The sequence below is a fragment of the Lutra lutra genome, chromosome 16 (assembly GCF_902655055.1).
Source record: "Lutra lutra chromosome 16, mLutLut1.2, whole genome shotgun sequence".
Taxonomy (NCBI): domain Eukaryota; kingdom Metazoa; phylum Chordata; class Mammalia; order Carnivora; family Mustelidae; genus Lutra; species Lutra lutra.
The window spans coordinates 45,602,863-45,620,893 of NC_062293.1; the positions used below are offsets into that span (position 1 = coordinate 45,602,863).

Consider the following 18,031-nt stretch of genomic DNA (forward strand, 5'->3'; position numbering starts at 1 on the left):
TTTTTTTGAGAACTAAAAATTTCCTAGGTGCTTTATGTAGTTTCTGTCATTTAATCCCCACAACAGCTCTGGGAGATGGCCAGGTCCCCATTCCAAAGTCCCCAGATGAAAAAAAAACTGAGGTTTTAAATACCATTTCAAAGTCACAAAACAATTATTATCAGAAGATTGGATCCAGGGCTATTTGAATGAAATTCTGGGTTTCTTTTTTCGGTGTTTTTGTCAAGGGTGTTAAAGCCCCAACACCAGAACTGCTGACAAGTCATAAAGAAATAAAACCACTAGAGTACCAGAAGAAAAGGCAGATGATTATTTCACTAGTTTTAGGGTAGAGAAGGCCTTTCCACTAAGCATTTGAAACTCACAAGTCAAGGGGTGCCTAGGTGGCTCAATGGGTTAAGCCTGCCCTTGGCTCATGTCATGTTCCCAGGGTCCTGAGAGAGAGCCCTGCTTTGGGCTCCTAGCTTAGCTCAGCGGGGAGACCGCTTCTCCCACTCCCTCTGCTGCTCCCCCTGCTGGTGGGCGCGCAAGCATGCGCTCTCTCTTTCAAATAAGTAATCTTAAAAACAAAACAAAAAAACCCCTCAGCAGTCAAGAAGAAAAAGACTGTCTAAAGACTTCCCTGAGAGGAAGCCACCTTTAAAAAGGATTTGGGACCACTCTGCAAGGAACCCTCCACCCTTTCCCTTGTGACAAAAACCTGATTGGATGACAGGCGCCAGGAGAGTCAATCAGATCAAAACAGACAGCCAGGGGCGCCTGGGTGGCTCAGTGGGTTAAGCCGCTGCCTTCGGCTCAGGTCATGATCCCAGGTCCTGGGTTCGAGCCCCGCATCGGGCTTTCTGCTCAGCGGGGAGCCTGCTTCCTCCTCTCTCTCTGCCTGCCTCTCTGCCTACTTGTGATTTCTCTCTGTCAAATAAATAAATAAAATCTAAAAAAAAAAAAAAAAAAAAAAAAAACAGACAGCCAACAAGCCCATAAAAACCCCTAGACTTAGAAACTCCCATGGCAACCCTCTCCTGTCCCTTACCTCCTTAGGAACTTTGTACTATCACTTTGCCATTGCTCAATAAACCTTGCTTTGCTGCCCACAAAAAAAAAAAAAAAAGAAAAAAAGAAAAAAAAAAGTCTGTCTAAAATAAAATTTTAAATTTCTATAGAAAGAAGAAAGAAACTATTACCAGCATTAAATGATCAATCACAAATGGGGCAAAGAATTAATATCCTTGATATACATAGGCACTTATAAATCAATGAGGAAAAGATGAACACCTCAGTTGAAAATCGGGGAAAGAACATAATCAGATAACTCATAGAAAAAAAATAATTATTAAAGACACGAAAAGAAGCTCAACCTTAGAATAAGCATAGAAATTCACATTTTAATGATATGACTTTTTGATAGTTAAAAAACAAATGTAAAAAACCCTTTTATCTGTATAAAGCTTTTAACTTCTTAAAAAGCTTTAGCATGTTATCACTTTATTATTTTTATTGTGCTAAGATAATGAGATACCATTTCAGCCTATTAGACCGGGTGTGTGGAAATAGATCTTGCTTTCATTTGTGAGAATACAAAACCATGTAACTTTTTTGGAGGGCAATGTGAAGTAAGTGCCCAAATATTTAATGTCTTATCCTATCACCCAGCAATTCCACTTCTAGGAATTTCTTCTGCAGAAAAGAAATATGGACAAAATAGTACACTGTGTCATTTATTGCATCAAAATGATTAGAAACAACCCAAATCTCCACAGGTAGGGGAATGGTTTAAATAACCTGTGTTTCTTCCACATGATGGAATTCCACGTAGCCATTTTTTTATAAAAAGAGGTAGCTTTACATTTACGGACATCAAAATATAACCAGGATATATTGTTAAGTAAAAAAACAAAGTGTACAACAATATGATCTTTTGTTTTCATGTGTCCAGAAAAACATCTGAAAGGAAGGATCTGAACTGTTGTTCACCAGATTCTCTAAGCACTGGGATAGAAGGGGAAGCTGCTGGTTCTGTACTGACTAGGTAATTCAAGTATGTGAGAAAAAAAAATTCAAACAAGACCAAAAGACATTCAGAGACAAGTTAAGTCTGGTCCCTCCCCTGTCCCTCAGGTTCCTCTGAGGAAAAGGGAAATCTCTTTTTTACTTTATACATGTCTATAATGTTAGTACTTTTTAAATTTTTTCACAAAAAACATTGTTTTTAATAATTTTTTAAAAAAGTCTAGTGAGAAAAGTAAAAAGAATGTTCACTAATGAAAATTTACAAATAATACAAAAGTTTAAGAAAATAAATATCGCTACAATCTCATCTCCCCCCCCAAAAATGCCATTTGATGCCTTTCCCTCAAAATTTTTTATGCACATACATCCTTCAGAAAAAAAAAAAAAAGTTTGTAAAACAATCACAAAATATACACAAAGTGGGAGGATTCTAAACATGTAGCCTGAAGCAAAAAGAAATGAAATTTATAAAAAGACACCTTATTTTTTACACTTAACAGTTGAGCATAAACAGTCTCCCCTATTTCCCATATTAAATATTCTTACACAATGTAATTTTTGTGGTTGTTTAGGGACCTATCCTAAGCAATCTTTCTTTAACCAATCTTTTGTCATCATTTAGGTTGTTTCCCATTTCAGAAAAATGTTTTGCAAATGGAGGAAAGAATAGCCTTTTGGGGCAGAGTCTAGGAAAACAGAAAAGAAGTCCCTGCAGTCATCTCTTTCCCCTTCCTGACTCCACCCCATGGGGTCTCTGCCCAGGCCTTCCAGACCACTCCCAGAGCACTGCCAGGGCCCAGAGCCAATTGGCCTCCAGCTCTGACGTTTCCCCATGAAAGGGCAGAGGATCTGGTCTGTCTTTCCTGGCCCTGAGATCTTTTTCCAGCAAAACACAGTCTGATCCAGGGGCAGTTCAGAAGCCTACCCTCTATCCACAGTCTTCCCACTCTCCAAATTCAAGGTTCTCAGGGTGCTGGTGGCCCAGAGATGGGTGCAACGTTCTCATACTGGGGCTCCTCCTGCTCTTCCTCATCAGCCAGCTTTTGGGGATCCTGTTCTTGGGGGCCACTCTCAGGGGCCAGCTCCTGGGCCCTTCCTGAGTTCTTGGTACCATCCCCCAGCCCCCTGGCCACTTCCTCTGGCCCAGTTTCTACAGACTCTAAGGACCTAGTAAGCTCATCATTTGGGGCTAGGCTGGGACTCTGCTTGGCAGAGCCAGAGGCTAGTCCAGGGCTGCCCTTATTTCGACTAAGGGCCCGGCGTGGAGGCTTGGGGATGGCACTCTTGACCTTGGGCCCTGCCTGGCCTTTCTGGAAGCTACCAAAATGGCGGAGAACAGACCGGACAGGGCCCTCAGATAACTGGGGTGTCCCTGCCAGCATGTAGATCGTAGTCACAGAGCCTGAGCCCTCCAGGACACTGCCCTCAATGGCTTCTACACGCTCAGCCACTGTCCGGCCACCAAGAGGTAGCCGGCGGCGGCCAGTGGCTGAATCCCTGGGGCTGGCAGCACCAGGAGGGGTCTCATCCATTTCTGCTTTCTCTGAGCCCATGGACTCCTCAGCCTCCTGGCTTTCAGGGCCCAACTGGGCCCCCCGGGAGAGCCTCTTGGACTTTCGCAGAGGACTGGAGATTTCCCCTGAGCTTCGGCGACTCTGTGGGGCAAACTTGGTGCCTTCGGCAAAGGAGACTGATGGCCGTTTGGCCCGGGCGAGGCTGGAAGTGCGCGGGATGGGAAATGGGGTGGAGGCATCCTCGGGGGGAGGGACGGGACCTCCAGCCAGGCTGGCTTCTGGAAACTCTCCATGGGCCATAGTGACCATCCCTGGAAGAAGAGACAGAAGAGCTTACCTAAAGCTGGGCTTGCCACCCCAATCCGTTCTGTTTACTCAGTTTGGCATCTGCTGGGAAGCCTCAACAATGGGGCGAGGAAGAGGGTGAGGGTACAGAGGCAGGGGACAGCCTATTCAGGTAGACATGACTCCATCCACACACTCTTCTCACCACCCCTTCCCCTGTGAACTAATGCCACATGCTAGCCAAGCTAAAGCTCTGTCAGTGCCTCAAACTCCAGTCCCTCTCACCTTCGGGCCTTTGCGTGTATTCTTCCCTCTTCCTGAAACACCATTCTCACCCCTCCTTAGCTGTCACTTGGTTGACTCCTCCTGATTCTGCTAGACTCAACTCCTGAGCCATATTCCCTGGCCCTAATCACCCCTGACAGGGCTGGATCATGAGCCCCTACTTGTATGTCCCCCATCAAAGCATGTTGACACAGCTTCTGTCTTACATGTTCCTGATGACCACCCGCCAGACAACAAGCTTGGGGAGACCAGAAAGTTCCGTCTCGTTCTTTACCATGTCCCACGGCCAGGAAATGGACCTGCACTCGAAAGGCCACTTGATACATGTTTGCTGAAGGAATAAAGAAGTGGCAGTGGGCAGGGCTGCTCAGGGCGGAGCGGGCTGTCGGGGGCTACCTTCTTGGGGTGGTACACAGTAGGCCGGGCTCTCGTCTTCTCCGGACTCGGGATCAGAAGAGAAGGAGTCATCTGAGGCCCAGCCAGCCGAGGGAGGCTCAATGAAGCTGTGGTTGAAGGGGATCTCCGGGTCATGGTGAGAGACTGCAGAGGGCTCGGGGTCAGGCACGGAGGTCCACGGAAGACCTTGTCCCATCCCAGCCCCTGACCTTCAGCACCCACACTGACCTGTCACCCAGGGAAGCTTGTGGCTGCTGAAGCTACCACAGGGTAGTGCCGAGCCCAGGCTGCTCAGTGCCCCCCAGACCTGCAGCTTCATCCTGGACACAGCAGCTCCATCGTGTGCTGGCCTGAGGGTACGGGAGGGTGGTCAGTGCATAAGACCACTGGTGGAAGCAGGGTGGGGGCTGCAGCAAAGGGCCAGGACCATCCTAGTCCTGGGGTTAGTGTGAGAGAGGCAGGGTCACAGAGTGACTGTCTACTTCAGTGGTTCCCTGGGACCACAGAGTAAAATCCAAACAACAGGCTTCACCTCTCTGGGCCTCAGTTTCCTCATCTGTCAAGTAGGGACAACGCCCTTCTATCACACTAGTGCCAGGCACCTGGTGGGGGTTCCCCCAAATGCAGCTTTGTGTTATTATCACCCTCGCTGAGTCCCAGCTCAGCTACATTTCTGAAAGTGCCACCACCTCCAGGAAGCCTGTCCCTGACACCTCCCCCCTCAAGCTGGAAGCCACGGCTTCACTGTTACCATTCCTCTGACAGCCTTTGTGCCTTTCTGTCCTCGAGTGGAGGTCTTCTTCCCCACCCCCAGGGTCTGTCATCTGTCAGTACCACACAGAACAGAGTAGGATGCTTGGGGATTAGTGCGTGAACTAATAATACAAGAGCACCAGAGAATCCAGAAAAACAGAGCATGGGCTTTGTGGGCGCCAGTGACAGGCTGGGTCACCTTAGGCCTCCGTGTCCTCCTCTGTGATTTGAGAACACTAATCCTTCTGCCTGCATGTTCCCTGCTCTGAACCTCCTTGCTGCTCTGAGTCTCCAAGGAACAAGAAATGTGATGAGATTTGGTAAAGGAACAAAGCTCGGTGCAAACAACATTCCCCAGCAGTGGGCATCCCAACCTCCACCCCTGCAAGTCCCCCTAATCCTTCCTATTATCTCCTCTTCTCAGAAAGCCGCCATCTCTGATAAACCACCACTCGGACTTTGAGGTCACTCTCCTTTGGAGAAACAGGGAGTTGTTGAGGCCTAGTCTCTTCCTGTCCCTGCCCAGCATTGCCCTGGGGATTCTGCCTTCCCTGCTTTCCTCCTCGGGTCCCTGTGAATAAACCCTCAGCAGCTATGGGCTTTGAGTTGCCCCAGCCTGATGCCCAGTGCCACTGCTCACCCTCCTGCAACTCAGAAACTTGCTCCTGGAAGGCTTCCAAGGAAGGCATGGCCTGGGCATGGCAGTGTCCAGGCCATGACCACTGCCAGCTACTCCATTACCTCAGACTTAAGTGTGTGACCCGGCCAGTCCTTCCCCACACCCGAAGGGAAACCAGATGCCAGCCTACTTCCAACCCCCTGTCCCAAGCTGGGGGTGGGGGAAGGGACAGGCCAGAGTTCACCTGTCCTTGGGGTCCAACCGGGCGGCCCAGCAGCAGCAGGCACAGAAAATGAGGCCCAGGAGAAGCAGCAGCAGAGGCACAAGGATGCCTGCGATGAGGGCTGCATCCCGACTGTGGTGCCCTGGAGAGAGCAGGGGAGAGCAGGAGATGGCCAAATATTCTGGGCCATTGTGTCTTCCATATATCATGTTTCCTCTCCAGTTCTGAGTTGTCCCCCGGCCCCCCAGAATCTTCCACCTACGGGTCCCTCCCCTTTTTCTGAGAGATGTAGGCTCTACTCAGCCTTGAGGCCCTCTTCCCAAAGCAGCAATCCTGCTAGCCTGTCCCCAGGTCTGTTCCACAAGCCCTTGCTCCCACTTGTCACACACCTGGTACTTATCCCCTTTGTAGCAGGTCTGAGAGTTGCCTGCTCATTTCCTGGCTGCTAGCCTAGTTTCTCAGGAGGAAGGGGCTGTCCTATTTTCAGGGACCCACAAAGTTAACCATACAGATTTCATGCCTCTGAAGTGAGCCCAAACTCCCTGGCAAGGGATACATCCCTGGAGCCATATAAAGGGCCAGTCTCTCCCTGGTTACTGGCCCCTGCACCCTCCTTCCTTCCTTCCTTTCTCTCTTCCTTTCTTTCTTTTTAAGATTTTATTTATTTATTTGATAGAGAGAGAGAGACAGAGCGCAAGTAGGGGGAGCGGCAGGCAGAGGGAGAGGGAAAAGCAGGCTCCCTGCTGGGCAGAGAAACGCGCGGGGGGCGGGGGCACTCCATCCCAGAACCTTGGGATCATGATCTGGGTTGAAGGCAGATGCTTAACCCACTGAGCCACCCAGGCGCCCCTGTACCTTACCCAGCTGGCAGGCCCCAGAGACAGGGTTGCAGGGTCCCTCAGGACATTCACAGGGAACAGAGCAGTTGTTGCCATGGAAGCCAGGTGGGCATGAAGTGTTGCAGCTATGGGATGATAAGAGAGACAAAGGCTGAAGGCTGGGTGAGAAGAGTTAGGGGTAGGCGGGGCACAGGGGAAGGTAGATTTCCGGGCACTGCTCCCCACCCCCTGCCACACAGACTTCCCTGGACGATGCCCAACCAGACTCCTCTGACCTCTAAGCCCACATTCTAAGTACTGCTGGCAGTATTTGGGAGAATCCCCTTAGCCTCTAAGCCTGTCTTCCAGAGAGGCCACCCAGAGGCGGCCCCTCAGTACCCAGCCCCCCAGGGTATAATCTTCAGACAAGCTCCACCTCTCCTGATCCTCACCCCTAGCCCATCCAGCACTAATGTGAAATAAGCCAGAGGCCAACGGCATCCAGAGAAAAGTCTTCAGGGTCTGGAGGTCTGAGCCTGCCCTGTCCTGCTCTCTGGGCCTTGGTCCTCTCCTCTAGAAAATTAGGTCTGTTCCACGTGATACTACATTCTGTCCTAGAGGTGGAAAACCTGACATCGAAGACATTGACCTTGTTTATGTTTTACCATCTCAAGACCTCAGGGAAACAACAACAAAGTCAGCAATCCTACCCCTCAAGAACTTCTCCACCTCATTAGGGAGCCAGGCCTTATAGATTAAGCATCACTACTTCTGGAAGATGCGGACCTCATAGCAGGAGGAATAACTTCACAGCGATGAGCTGAGTGTGCTGGGTGGGTGTGTGGGAGGGGGAGAAGTCCAGGAAGTTCAGGAAACAGATGGCACAGAGGTCTGACCTAGCCCCCTACCTTCCTGCCAGGGCCCCCGTTCTCTCACCTGGATCCCCAGTAGCCAGCGTGGCAGATACACTCCCCGGTCACAGCATCACAGGTTCCCTGAACACAGGTGGGGCAGGCAGAGCTACAGCCCTCCCCATAGGTGCCGGTCGGGCAGGGGTCTTCGCACCTGAGGTGATGAGAGACTTGGAATAGGCGCGCAGGGCAGGCCTGCCTGGCAAGGCAGAGCCCCCACAGAAGGGTCTTACCCATCTTCCCCCATTCTTTGGACTCAGGACCCCGACTGTCTACTCCTCAGCAATGAAGCTCAGGTGTAAACAGGGCCTTGAACTAGGGGCCAAACCCAAGAGGGGACAGACTACAGAGCCTAGAGAGGAAGAAGAGAGCTCAGGATACCTGAGTGGCGAAGAAGCCGGAAGAGAACTCTGCCCAGGGCCTCATCAGCCCCCATCTCTCTTCCCTCACACTTCCCCAGGAGGCAGGCCCCCAAGGCTATTCGAATTAGTGTGTTGGGGAAGGGGCCAGCAACTCCCCAGAGGGAGTAGCTGGAACCAGAATCCTGAAGGAAGGTGCACCCCACCCGGAACAGGCCGGCCCCCTCACCTGGGCCCCAGCCACCCAGGGTCACAGTGCTGACAGTGCCCAGTATCTGGCTGACAGGCCTCCCCAAGCCGGCAGTGGGGGCACAGCTGTCCACAGCTCTCGCCAAAAGTGCCAGGTGGGCAGGGCTGGTGGCACTGGGTTCCGTTCCAGCCCGGCTCGCAGGACTCACAGCTGCCTGTGTCTGCAGAGCATGGCTCCTTGTGCTTGCAGTGGCCACAGCTGGGAAGGGAAGGAGTGCATGGGAGCACTGAGGAGCGGATAGAGGGAGTCCCCACTGAGGCCTCCAGGGACACTGGAGAGTAAGTACCCAGAGCACTCAGGCAGGTTTGAGCCTCAGTTTCCCCATGTTGTACAACAAAAAGGCTGGACAGAGGATCTCCGTAGGATTCCAGCCTTCTCCTTCTAACTTCCCATTCTAGAACCTGGCCTTCCTAGGGTCCCAGGGTTACCAAGAGCTCCCAGCCCAGCCAGAACAGCCAAGTTACTATGGCCAACCTCCCCAGTGTTCCTTCCTATCCCTTTTCTCCCCTCAACCCTCCTATCCCCGCCATCTCTGAGGTCTGGCATGATTGGGACTCAGAGTATCTCCTGTCCCACAAAAGGAAAATGCATAAAAATTAAAACATGTCTGTTTTCATCACTATAATTTCAAGTTTATCTTATGTTTAAAAAAAAAAAAAGTCTTAAAAAAAAAAAAGTCTTTGGGGCACCTCGCTGGCTCAGTGGGTTAAGCATCTGCCTTCAGCTCAGGTCATGATCGCAGGGTCCTAGGAGCAAGTCCCACATGGGATTCTCTGTTCTGCAAGGAGTCTGCTTCTCCCTCTCCTCCCTATCACCTTGTGCTATCTTTCACTCACACTTTCAAATAAATAAGTAAAATCTTAAAAAAAAATTTTTCCCCAGTTTTGTGTTTTTTTAGCTGTAACTATCATACTGTACTGAATAACTTTAAGGTACACAGCCTCGACTTGACTTACCTATATCGTGAAATGGTTACCACAGTAAGTTTAGCTAATGTCCCTCATCTCATGTAGGTGCAAAAACAAAAAACAAAACACAAAACAAAACAAAAACAACGAAAAAAAATTTTTTTTTCCTTTGTGAAGAGAACTCTTAGGATCTACTCTCCTAAGAACTCTCCCACTAAGGTTTTCCTTAATCTTAATTTCTCATTGATTCTTTAACAGCTTCTTTTTTTTTTAAGATTTTATTTATTTATTTGACAGACAGAGATCACAAGTAGGCAGAGAGAGAGGAGGAAGCAGGCTCCCTGCTGAGCAGAGAGCCCAATGTGGGGCTCCATCCCAGGACCCTGGGATCATGACCTGAGCTGAAGGCAGAGGCTTTAACCCACTGAGCCACCCAGGCACCCCTCTTTAACAGTTTCTTTGAAAAGTCTTTCTCTGGATAGTTATCTGGAATCATATGTTTGGATCAGATTCGTTTGTTCATAAAATCAATTCAGCAGATCCGCAACAGAAAGAAAAAGCAAGCAAGCAAGCATTACGGTGTGTGTATGTATCTCATGTATGTAATATATATATACACATTTATATTACATGTAATACATGAGGCAAAGATAAGTGTATGCTGTCTGGTTAAGCTTTTACCCCAGAGCTGTGTGTGTTGAGACAGAGTTAGGTGGGATGTAAAACGCATTTCGTTTTGTTGTTTTGTTTTTATTTGCTTTTAAGTAAGCGCCATGCCCAAGGCCCAACGCCCAGTGCAGGGCTGCAACTCAAGCACCCCCACCCCAACCCCCGTTCAAGAGTCGCATGCTCTACCTACTAAGCCAGACAGGCGCCCCAAAACGCATTTCTTACTGTGCGTGGAGCGGCCCAAGTTTGAAAGCCACTAAGTTAGAAAGGCACCCTGCAATCGTTTTGTCACACGATTCATCTTTTATCTGCTTCAAACTATAGTTTGCTGGTACTCCTACGGTTTGAGAACAACCAGACGACGGGCTGGGCGAAGCTGGACCTAGGGCTTCGAGGGTCTTTCTCCTCCTTCTGTCCCGTCCCCGTCGGTCTTGGCGGAAAGCACCGTGCCCCGCTCTCCCCGCGCCCCCGCCTCTGCCGGGCTTCCCCCTCCCCCGCGCTCTCGCCCCTGCACCCCCGCACCGCTCCTGTGCGGGGCAGGGGGTGCTCGCGGTCGCGTCCCCGCCTCCTGCTCACCTGTCGCGGCAGTGAGGCCCGTAGCTGCCGGCGCGGCAGGGCAGCTCGCAGCGGGCACCGCGGAAGCCCGGCGGGCAGGCGCACTGACCAGAGACGGCGCTGCAGCGGCCGCGCACACACTCGCACTGCTGCCGGCACTCGGGGCCCCACCAGCCCGGGCGGCAGGCGCAGCGGCCCGTCTCCTGCGCGCACGGGGAGCCGTGGCAGGCGCAGCGGAAGCTGCAGCGGCGGCCCCACCAGCCCGGCTCGCAGCGGCAGGAGCCGTCGGCTTGATCGCAGCGCGCCGCCGCCGGGTTGCACTGGCATGGGCGGCGGCAAGTGGACGACCACCAGCCGGGCTCGCAGCGGCACGCGCCTGTCGCGGGGTCGCAACGCCCGTGCGGGCCGCAGGCGCACGCGAACTCACAACGGCCGCCCCAGCGGTCCGCTTGGCAGTGGCACACGCCCGTGGCCGGCTCGCACTGGCCGTGTGGGTGGCAGGCACAGATCTCACGGCAGTCGGGGCCCCAGTACTGGCCGGGGCAGCCTGCAAGGATGGGATGGGACGGGGTGGGGAACGGAAGGGGGTCAGCAGGCTCAGGGCCAGACATGGCTCTCCGCCGCGTCGCAACCCCCTTCCACAAGGAAGAGGGGTGCCAGGCCCACCCCCAAGAGCCAGAGACAGACCCTTGAACAGGCAGCCTAACCTCCTGGGGCACAGCTCACTTCCTGCCTTTGACTCTGAACTACAAAAATCCTTTGCAGTGGCCCAGCTTCCTACTTCATACCCCAGAACACACTTAGAGGTCCCGAGAGGGAGAAGCTTTGGTCAGAGTCACACAGAAGTAGGATTTCATCCATGCCCCTTCCTTCCTCTCACGCCCTACCCCCATCCTCCACCCACCCCACTGGAGGTGAACTGAGCGTCCTGAGTGTCTACCCCAGCCCAGATGGTGACTGTGAAGATCACAAAAAAGCCACATTTGCCCCTAGTGTCTCCTCTCAGCCCTGAATCCTGCTTTCTGGTCATCCTGCGCACCAAATCCTTTCTCATGCCCTCTTTTTACCAGAGAAGGAAGAGCCAGGCCAGGGTTCTCCTTCCACCTTCCACACATGCCCATTTTGCAATTAACAGGGATAACCAGCGTCTTTTCCAAGAAGTTGAGCAAGATGGTGAAGGACACACAGCTAAGAACTGTGCGTAGGGCTTTGTGGATATGGGTAAAAACCAGATGACTCAGGTCACCTTCCAGGAATGCGTCACTTCCCGACTCTGGGCCTCCATCTCCTCGGTGAAGCTTGGAGGGATTCTGGACCTGCTGTTCTAAGATCACATTTCTACCTGCTTTGCCTCCCCGCGGCCCAGTTCTGCCTAGCAACTTCATCCTCCAGGTGAAACTAGGACTCACGGGAGTTGCACTGGGCCCCGAAGAATCCAGGTTTGCATCGACAGAGGCCTGGTTTCACACAGACTTCATCTTCCCGGCAGGCATCTAGCCCCTCACAGATGGCTGGAAAACATCCCACCCAGGTGGGAAGGATGGTGGCATGGCCGAACCAGGGGACCACTCTGCCCCTCTCACTGGTTCCCAGCACCCTGCCCCCTCAAGAGTCATTCCCTCAGGGCTGGGCCGGGGGGACGTCAGGATGGACTCAGGAGGGGAAATAGGCCCCAGGAGGAGGGGAAGGAAGGGTCACTGGGCTATGTCCTCATTTCTTCCAGGGTAGGGATCTGTTCTGGCTACTCACGGATAGTGCATTCTTGATCTTTCTGCCTCCAGCCTGGGCAGCACTGGATCTCAGCAGAGGGGCTGTGGGGCAGAGAGGGGTCAGCTGGGGGACAGACTGGCTCCGAAGGTGTATCTCTGTCTCTGGCTGAGATGTGGGAGGCCGCCTCAGCTGCATCAGGCAGGCCTAGCCAAGAGTCACAGCCCCAGTGTCCCTAATCCCTTCCCTTTCTTTCCCTGGCCCTCCCACCTCCAGCCTTGCCTATCTACCACCCTCCAGGCTGTCCCCAGGCCCCCTTCCCTTCAGCTCCATGGTCTCTTCCCTCATGTCCTCCTCTTTCTCGGCAATGCCTCTACCCCAGTTCAGCCACCACCACCCCTACCTCAGATTCCCACAAAGACCCACCTGCTCGCCAGGCAGACATGCTGCCCATTGGGGTCCAGCTTGGACTCCTGGGTCCCCTGTGTCCAGAGCAGCAACAGTAGAAGCAGCCTCGGTCCCATGGCGGCCCGTTCAGCCGGAGGGCTTGGGTTAGTCTGGCCCCCACAGCTCCCAACCCCCTTCCTGCTTCCTTCCAAGGCCTTTCCTGAGGAAACCAGTGTGAAGGGGCGGGCTGCCATGAGGCACCTCCCTGAGAGGGGCGGGGGGGGGGGGGGTGGTGGTGCTGGGAAGATCAGACACCAGACAAATAAAAAGGAAAGGAAAGCTGTGGTGAAGGCTGAGTGGGTACTATAAGGGCTGGCCTCAGTCTGGAGGGGTCAGGAAGATGAAGAGCCTGGATACTGGGGCACAGGCAAGTGTGTGTGGTGAGACTGGGAGCCATGTCTTTCCATTAAGTCATACTACACAAGTGAGGCCCTCACCAGGAGAAGCTCCCCACCCACTTAACAACCAACAAGACCCTGTGAGGAAACCACATCCTGACCCTGCCCCAGGCAGGGGGAGACCACTAATACACAGACTTGGAGCCATTTCTGGGTATCATGGGCAGCTGCTTTATTACATTGCCTTAGGCCACTCTCACAAACCCTTGGGAGGTAGGTAGTCAGCTCTCCATTATATGGATGGGAAAACTGAGACTCCAGAAGGAAGCAATTTTATCTGACCCCTGAGGCTTGGCACAGAGATACAGGAAAGGAAGGTAGGCTGAGCTCTTCATCATGACCTAGCTTAGGCCAGGACTGGGAAAGAGCCTGGGGAGGGCTGAGAAGGACAGAGCCCTGTCCTCATTTGAGGCCACACACCCACCCATAGCCAGATTCCAAAGTCAGTTCTCTGGGGCAGCTGAGACCGCCCCAGACAAAGATGTTCATCGGGTGCAGAGCAGAGCCAGTCAGGAATTGAGGAATGTGGGGCTGCCCCCAGGCTCCAAGTGGGGATGCTGTGGGGCCTCCTCTTCTCCCCCTAGCTCACTGGGAGCCATGCTGCTGGTCTGGGCTTCGGGGGCCTCTGTTTCACCCTGATAGGACAGGCCAAAGCTGTGGGGAGAACCAAGAGGTATTTTGAGCTTGGATACCAAACAGGTCAAGGCTACGGGCTTGGGGAGTGGTGAGGAAAGAGGATACAATAGGAAGAAAGGGCAGCCCGAAGTACTGAGGAGGGGAAGGGGCCAGGGTCAATGGAGGGAGGGGCGTGCTTAGAGCTCAGGACAGTAGGATGAATGTCAGTGGAGCAGGAAAGGGGAGAACAACAAAGGTGGGGCCCCTCCTTCACCCCCACAACCTTTGTCCTTCCTCTTCCCACAACATACAAACTTTGTATTCTGGACTCAGTGGGTGCAGGGTGGGCTCCCTTATCACTGGAGAGCAGGAGCCATGAGCTGTCTTCATCGTCACTGAGGCAGGGAAGAGGAGAGAGGAGATGTGGGGGTCATTCATCAAGGCCCTGGGGGACCACAGGAATCCAGCTATGTCCAGTCTTCTGCACAGTACCCAGAAACAGCCAAGGTCAGAACAGAGTGATTATGGGACCCTCAAGCCTGGAGAGAAAGAGGTGCTAGGGAGATGAAGGAAGGACATCTTGAGGCTTTAATTTGATAGCCTCATAGCAGGTTCTGATGTGGCTGTAATTACATTCTTAACCCCCTGAGAACAAGTAGATCCAGCCAAGACAGGAAACTGAAAAACTAAGGTGGAGAAGCAGCATTACCAAGTTTCTTCAGCAGGAGATAGAGTGAGCGTGGCAAGTCAGAGCAAAGCAATCCAGATAGAAGGGTGGCAGGCTGGACAGCAGGCTGAGGGGGTGATCAGGCCAGGTCAATAGGTTTAAGAAGTGACTAGGCTAGGTGACAGGCTCAGGGAGTGATGAGGCTAAGGTGGTAGGCTCAAGGGATGATCAGGCTGGGTTAGAGCACGACCCAGCTGGGTCATCAGGCTTGGCACAAAGAGCAAGGGAGGACTGGCTCAGTGGGAATGGAGGCAGGGACTTACCTGCTCTCTGCCTCCTCTGGGATCCCTAACATCTTGGCCTTGATCTTCTTCCTTTGCTTCTTGACAGCCACCTTCATGGCCTCAACCAGAAGCCCAGGAACCCGGTGGTCTGTGAGCAGCTCCCTATAGAGGAGGGAAAAGGGCAGGGTAAGCCCTGGGAATGCCAACCATTGCTCTCATCTCAAGTGCCTGTGCGTGTTGTTCCCCTTTTTGAAACACTCTGCCTTGCTAACACCCCTCATAGGTAGCTTAGATGTTGCCTCCTCCTAGGAGCCTTTCTTTGACCACTGCTGTAACTTTTTGTACTACCTCCTCCCCCATTTGGAAGAAGTTCTAGGAAGACAGGAGCTGTGTGATTCATGTCCTCTCAGTGTCCAGCACAGTGCCGGGCACATGTCATTGTGGATAGATCAGTGAACCAAAGAATGAAGCTGGGGACCTGAGGCCCAGCAATGGGTGTGAGTGCGACCCCTGAACTTCCCAGCCCCTGTCCACTGCCCTCACCGCTGGAAGTAGGCCAACTCCTCCTTCAGCAGGAACACATTGGCTTTGAGCTCATTCCGCTCCTGAAGGATCTGCTCGAGCTCCTCTCGACTGAAGCTGCACTGTCCTGCCTTGGAGGGGTGGCCTGGCTGCTGCAGAGCACCCGCCTGCGGAAGGGCAGGCTTGGTCAGTGGGGGCCTCTACCGGCGCTCCCCTCCACACCCCCATCACAGAGCAAGTGACGGGCACGGAGACTTGGAGGCGAAGGCGCTGCAAAAGATGACAGCTGAGCGTGGGAGCAGGTGCCGGCCACTCGTGTGCAGCCTTCCGCCTTCCGGGTGGACCTGCTACGCAACACAGAAAACCCGAGTGCCCACCAAGTACCGGACCTGTGAGTACGGTGATGGGCACTCACCGGGTCCTCAGGGTTCTCCGGGGCTCCTGCGTCTGCGGTGGCCCGCTCGGGCTCCTGCCTCTGCTCGTTCCCGGCGCCCGCGGCCCGATCCCGGGCCAGCTCCACGGCCCCCTGGCTCTGCAGTTCCCGCTCCCTCTCGCGGTCCCTCGCGGCGCGCAGCTGAGTCTGTACCGCGGCCAGCTTGTGCCGCAGCTCCGCGTTCACCAGTAGGAGGCGCTGCAGCTGCTCCTGCAGCTGGGGGCGGAGCAAAAGGGGAGGTGGGCGGGGCGTCGACGGATGGCCTGGGGAGCGCCCCCCTTCACGCCCTTCGCCCCGCCCGGTCCTCACCGCCTCGGTCTCCTGGCTGCGCTGCTGCAGGTCTCTGCTGTGCGCGCGGAGCTCGTCCCGCTGGCGGTCGGTCACTTCCTTGAGCTGCCTCAGGAGAGCGCGCTCCTCTGAGGAAGGGGCGTTCTTAGCCGTGGCCTGGGGAGGAGGCCCTGAGGCGGCCCGCCCTGCCCGTTGGCGGTGCCCGCACTCACCCTGTGGCCCGGAGCGCAGCTCCCTGCGGAGGCGCTCGTTCTCCTCCCGCAGCCGCCGCAGCTCCGCTTCGGCCTGCTGCGCGGACACCTGCAGCTGGGGAGGCCAGGCGGTGAGGGCTGGACTCCCACCAGCCCTGCGGGGGGCCAGGGGAAAGTCGGTGACTCACTGAGTCTGGGTCCGGCCCCACCGCAGCCTTTTCCAGGAGCTCCAGCGCCCGCACCACGAGCGGCACCAGCCTGGCCGCCGCCTCCGGCCCGAAGCGGCGCGCCAGCTCCTTCAGCTCCGTGCCCAGGGCCCCCGCTAGATGGTACACGAGCTCCGCAGCCGTCCCTGACCCCGCGGCCACCCGAGGCCCGCAGCTATGCACCCCAGGCACCGCCTTCCTGGGCTCCATGTTCCCCGAAAGTTAAGGGCTGCGACAACTCCCGCCCCCTCCAACCCTCACTGGGGCAGGAAAAAGCCAAACAGTTTCCGGCCCAGGAAGCAGTTTAGGGCAGTAGAGGGCGGGGAAGAAGCGACAGAGGAGGAGCGATTAAGAGAAAAGGCATGGGGAAAGAGGTAGTGCACGGGGGCCCCCTGGGCCCTGTCCTGTTAAAGCCCCCAAGGTCACAGGAAGCGGGACTGCCTACTTCCAGCCAGGCGTCCAAGAGCTGAGGCACAGGGTTTTAAGTGGTCACTTTTGTCAATCCCTCCCCACAGGCCCAGTCCAGGCTCCACCCCTGTGTCTGGAGTCATGAGGCCCAACTTGGCTGCCAAGTACTACAGGCAAGAGGTGAGGTAGGAGGGCTGTCATTGGCCTCAGCCAGAGACATCCATCTGCCCAGCCATGCGCCTGTTTTCCCAACCACCAGTGACACAAAGCTTAAGAGGCTAGCCTGGGCACCATAGCTGCCAGGGGGAAAAAACTACAAGCTTCCAGACTCAGAAAATGGGAGCAGCCACTTCAAAGGATGTTGAAAGGAGTGATAGTTTGCAAATATTTTGAAGGAAGTTGGTAAATGTGGTCAATGCAGTAAGGGTATGAAAGCCCAACCCCACCTCAGTTCCCTGAATCTAAGGGATACGTGGTCCACAGCCCCTGATTAGGGGCCTTCTACCCCTTTAAGGCTGAGGCCAGCTGTGAACAAGTCCAGCTTCTTCCATCTTTACAGTCAGAATTTGGGCTCAGGGACAAAAACCCCCACAAAACTCCAAAAGTCCTATTTATACAAAATTTATTACTGTATTTTGCTCAGGACTACAAGCCACCAGAAATCAATAATACAAGAAGCACAAATAGGGGAAAAAGGGACCAAGCTGCTGAATGTCACCAGCTTCTCACTGGGGGTAAAAGGCTCCAGTCTTTGGGACGTCTGAAGCAGGAGGAGGTGAAGACAACTAGGCATAGAGGTCCTCTCGGTCCGCAGAGTAGACCTCGCCCTCTTGCAGGAGCGCGAAGTTGAGGAAGTGGGAAGGCCTGTGCACCTCGTGGTAGAACTCTTTAGGATTTGCCAGCTGCAGCTCATACTTCATGTTGGGATCATGCCGGACACCTTGGGGAAGAAGGAAAGGGCCACTGTTAACCAGGTATACTGCCTCACCTAGCCTGGGCCCCTGTGCTCCCCAACTTACCCATAAAGTTGTAGTTCCATGAGGACTGGGCAGGAACCATAAAAAAGCCAAGGAAACGGTCTGACAGCAGCATCTGGACCCTTTCATAATGTGAGGGTAGATAGCCCTTGGGATTGTTGCCCTTGTCTGTGTTCTGGCGACCCCATTCATAGCCACTGGGGGTCAGCTTATAGGCGGTCAGTGTGCAGGAGCCTGGTGTGAAGCTGAAAGAGGGAAGAGGAGAGAGTCAGAGCTCAGGTTACCATTTCAGGCCCTGTGCTGCAATGCCAGCCCTGCCATACCTCAACGGGGCCC

At 53.9% G+C, this 18,031-nt stretch overlaps 3 protein-coding genes across 5 annotated transcripts in view; all 3 read right to left on the bottom strand.

Annotated features, from left to right (window-relative positions):
* Nucleotides 1-1,702: 1,702 nt before the first annotated feature.
* Nucleotides 1,703-13,059, bottom strand: SCARF1 (scavenger receptor class F member 1). Its single transcript, XM_047706294.1, has 11 exons — nucleotides 12,686-13,059; nucleotides 12,302-12,363; nucleotides 11,962-12,063; nucleotides 10,574-11,099; nucleotides 8,400-8,618; nucleotides 7,837-7,965; nucleotides 6,943-7,046; nucleotides 6,104-6,224; nucleotides 4,716-4,837; nucleotides 4,488-4,631; nucleotides 1,703-3,832 (listed from the first exon to the last, which is right to left on the bottom strand). The coding sequence occupies exons 1-11, from the start codon at nucleotides 12,898-12,900 to the stop codon at nucleotides 2,973-2,975; spliced, it is 2,604 nt and encodes an 867-aa protein (XP_047562250.1). The 5' UTR covers nucleotides 12,901-13,059; the 3' UTR covers nucleotides 1,703-2,972.
* Nucleotides 13,060-13,249: 190 nt separating this feature from the next.
* On the bottom strand, nucleotides 13,250-16,749 carry RILP (Rab interacting lysosomal protein). Of its 3 annotated transcripts, none has more exons than XM_047706298.1 (8): nucleotides 16,293-16,749; nucleotides 16,126-16,219; nucleotides 15,935-16,041; nucleotides 15,608-15,841; nucleotides 15,214-15,344; nucleotides 14,710-14,832; nucleotides 14,031-14,200; nucleotides 13,250-13,758 (listed from the first exon to the last, which is right to left on the bottom strand). In XM_047706298.1, exons 1-8 carry the CDS (start codon nucleotides 16,518-16,520, stop codon nucleotides 13,685-13,687), a joined length of 1,161 nt encoding a protein of 386 aa, XP_047562254.1. In that variant the 5' UTR covers nucleotides 16,521-16,749; the 3' UTR covers nucleotides 13,250-13,684. The 3 variants fall into 3 exon arrangements, with proteins under 3 accessions (XP_047562254.1, XP_047562251.1, XP_047562252.1); XM_047706295.1 differs by having other exon boundaries at nucleotides 13,256-13,758; nucleotides 15,214-15,359; XM_047706296.1 differs by having other exon boundaries at nucleotides 13,263-13,758; nucleotides 14,031-14,114; nucleotides 15,214-15,359.
* A 574-nt stretch (nucleotides 16,750-17,323) lies between these two features.
* The window catches only part of PRPF8 (pre-mRNA processing factor 8), a 36,562-nt gene continuing 35,854 nt past the window's right edge, over nucleotides 17,324-18,031 (bottom strand). The window contains exons 42-43 of the mRNA XM_047706293.1: nucleotides 17,738-17,940; nucleotides 17,324-17,658 (exon numbers count right to left, since the gene is read on the bottom strand). Coding sequence (XP_047562249.1) covers nucleotides 17,504-17,658; nucleotides 17,738-17,940 — 358 coding nt within the window. The 3' untranslated portion in view covers nucleotides 17,324-17,503. The remainder of the gene's footprint in view (nucleotides 17,659-17,737; nucleotides 17,941-18,031) is intronic.

What these genes read in the sequence shown, in the direction of transcription:
- SCARF1 (XM_047706294.1), bottom strand. Translation starts at nt 12,900, where the DNA reads ATGGCAGCCCGCCCCTTCACACTGGTTTCCTCAGGAAAGGCCTTGGAA. An exon ending in CATGTCTGCCTGGCGAGCAG is followed by an intron (nt 12,364 to 12,685) that starts GTGGGTCTTTGT and finishes TCTGCCCCACAG; the next exon opens with CCCCTCTGCTGAGATCCAGT. An exon ending in CGGTTGGACCCCAAGGACAG is followed by an intron (nt 4,838 to 6,103) that starts GTGAACTCTGGC and finishes CCGTACCCTCAG; the next exon opens with GCCAGCACACGATGGAGCTG.
- RILP (XM_047706295.1), bottom strand. Translation starts at nt 16,520, where the DNA reads ATGGAGCCCAGGAAGGCGGTGCCTGGGGTGCATAGCTGCGGGCCTCGG. An exon ending in TGGGGCCGGACCCAGACTCA is followed by an intron (nt 16,220 to 16,292) that starts GTGAGTCACCGA and finishes TGGCCTCCCCAG; the next exon opens with CTGCAGGTGTCCGCGCAGCA. An exon ending in GAGTTGGCCTACTTCCAGCG is followed by an intron (nt 14,833 to 15,213) that starts GTGAGGGCAGTG and finishes CCTCCTCTATAG; the next exon opens with GGAGCTGCTCACAGACCACC.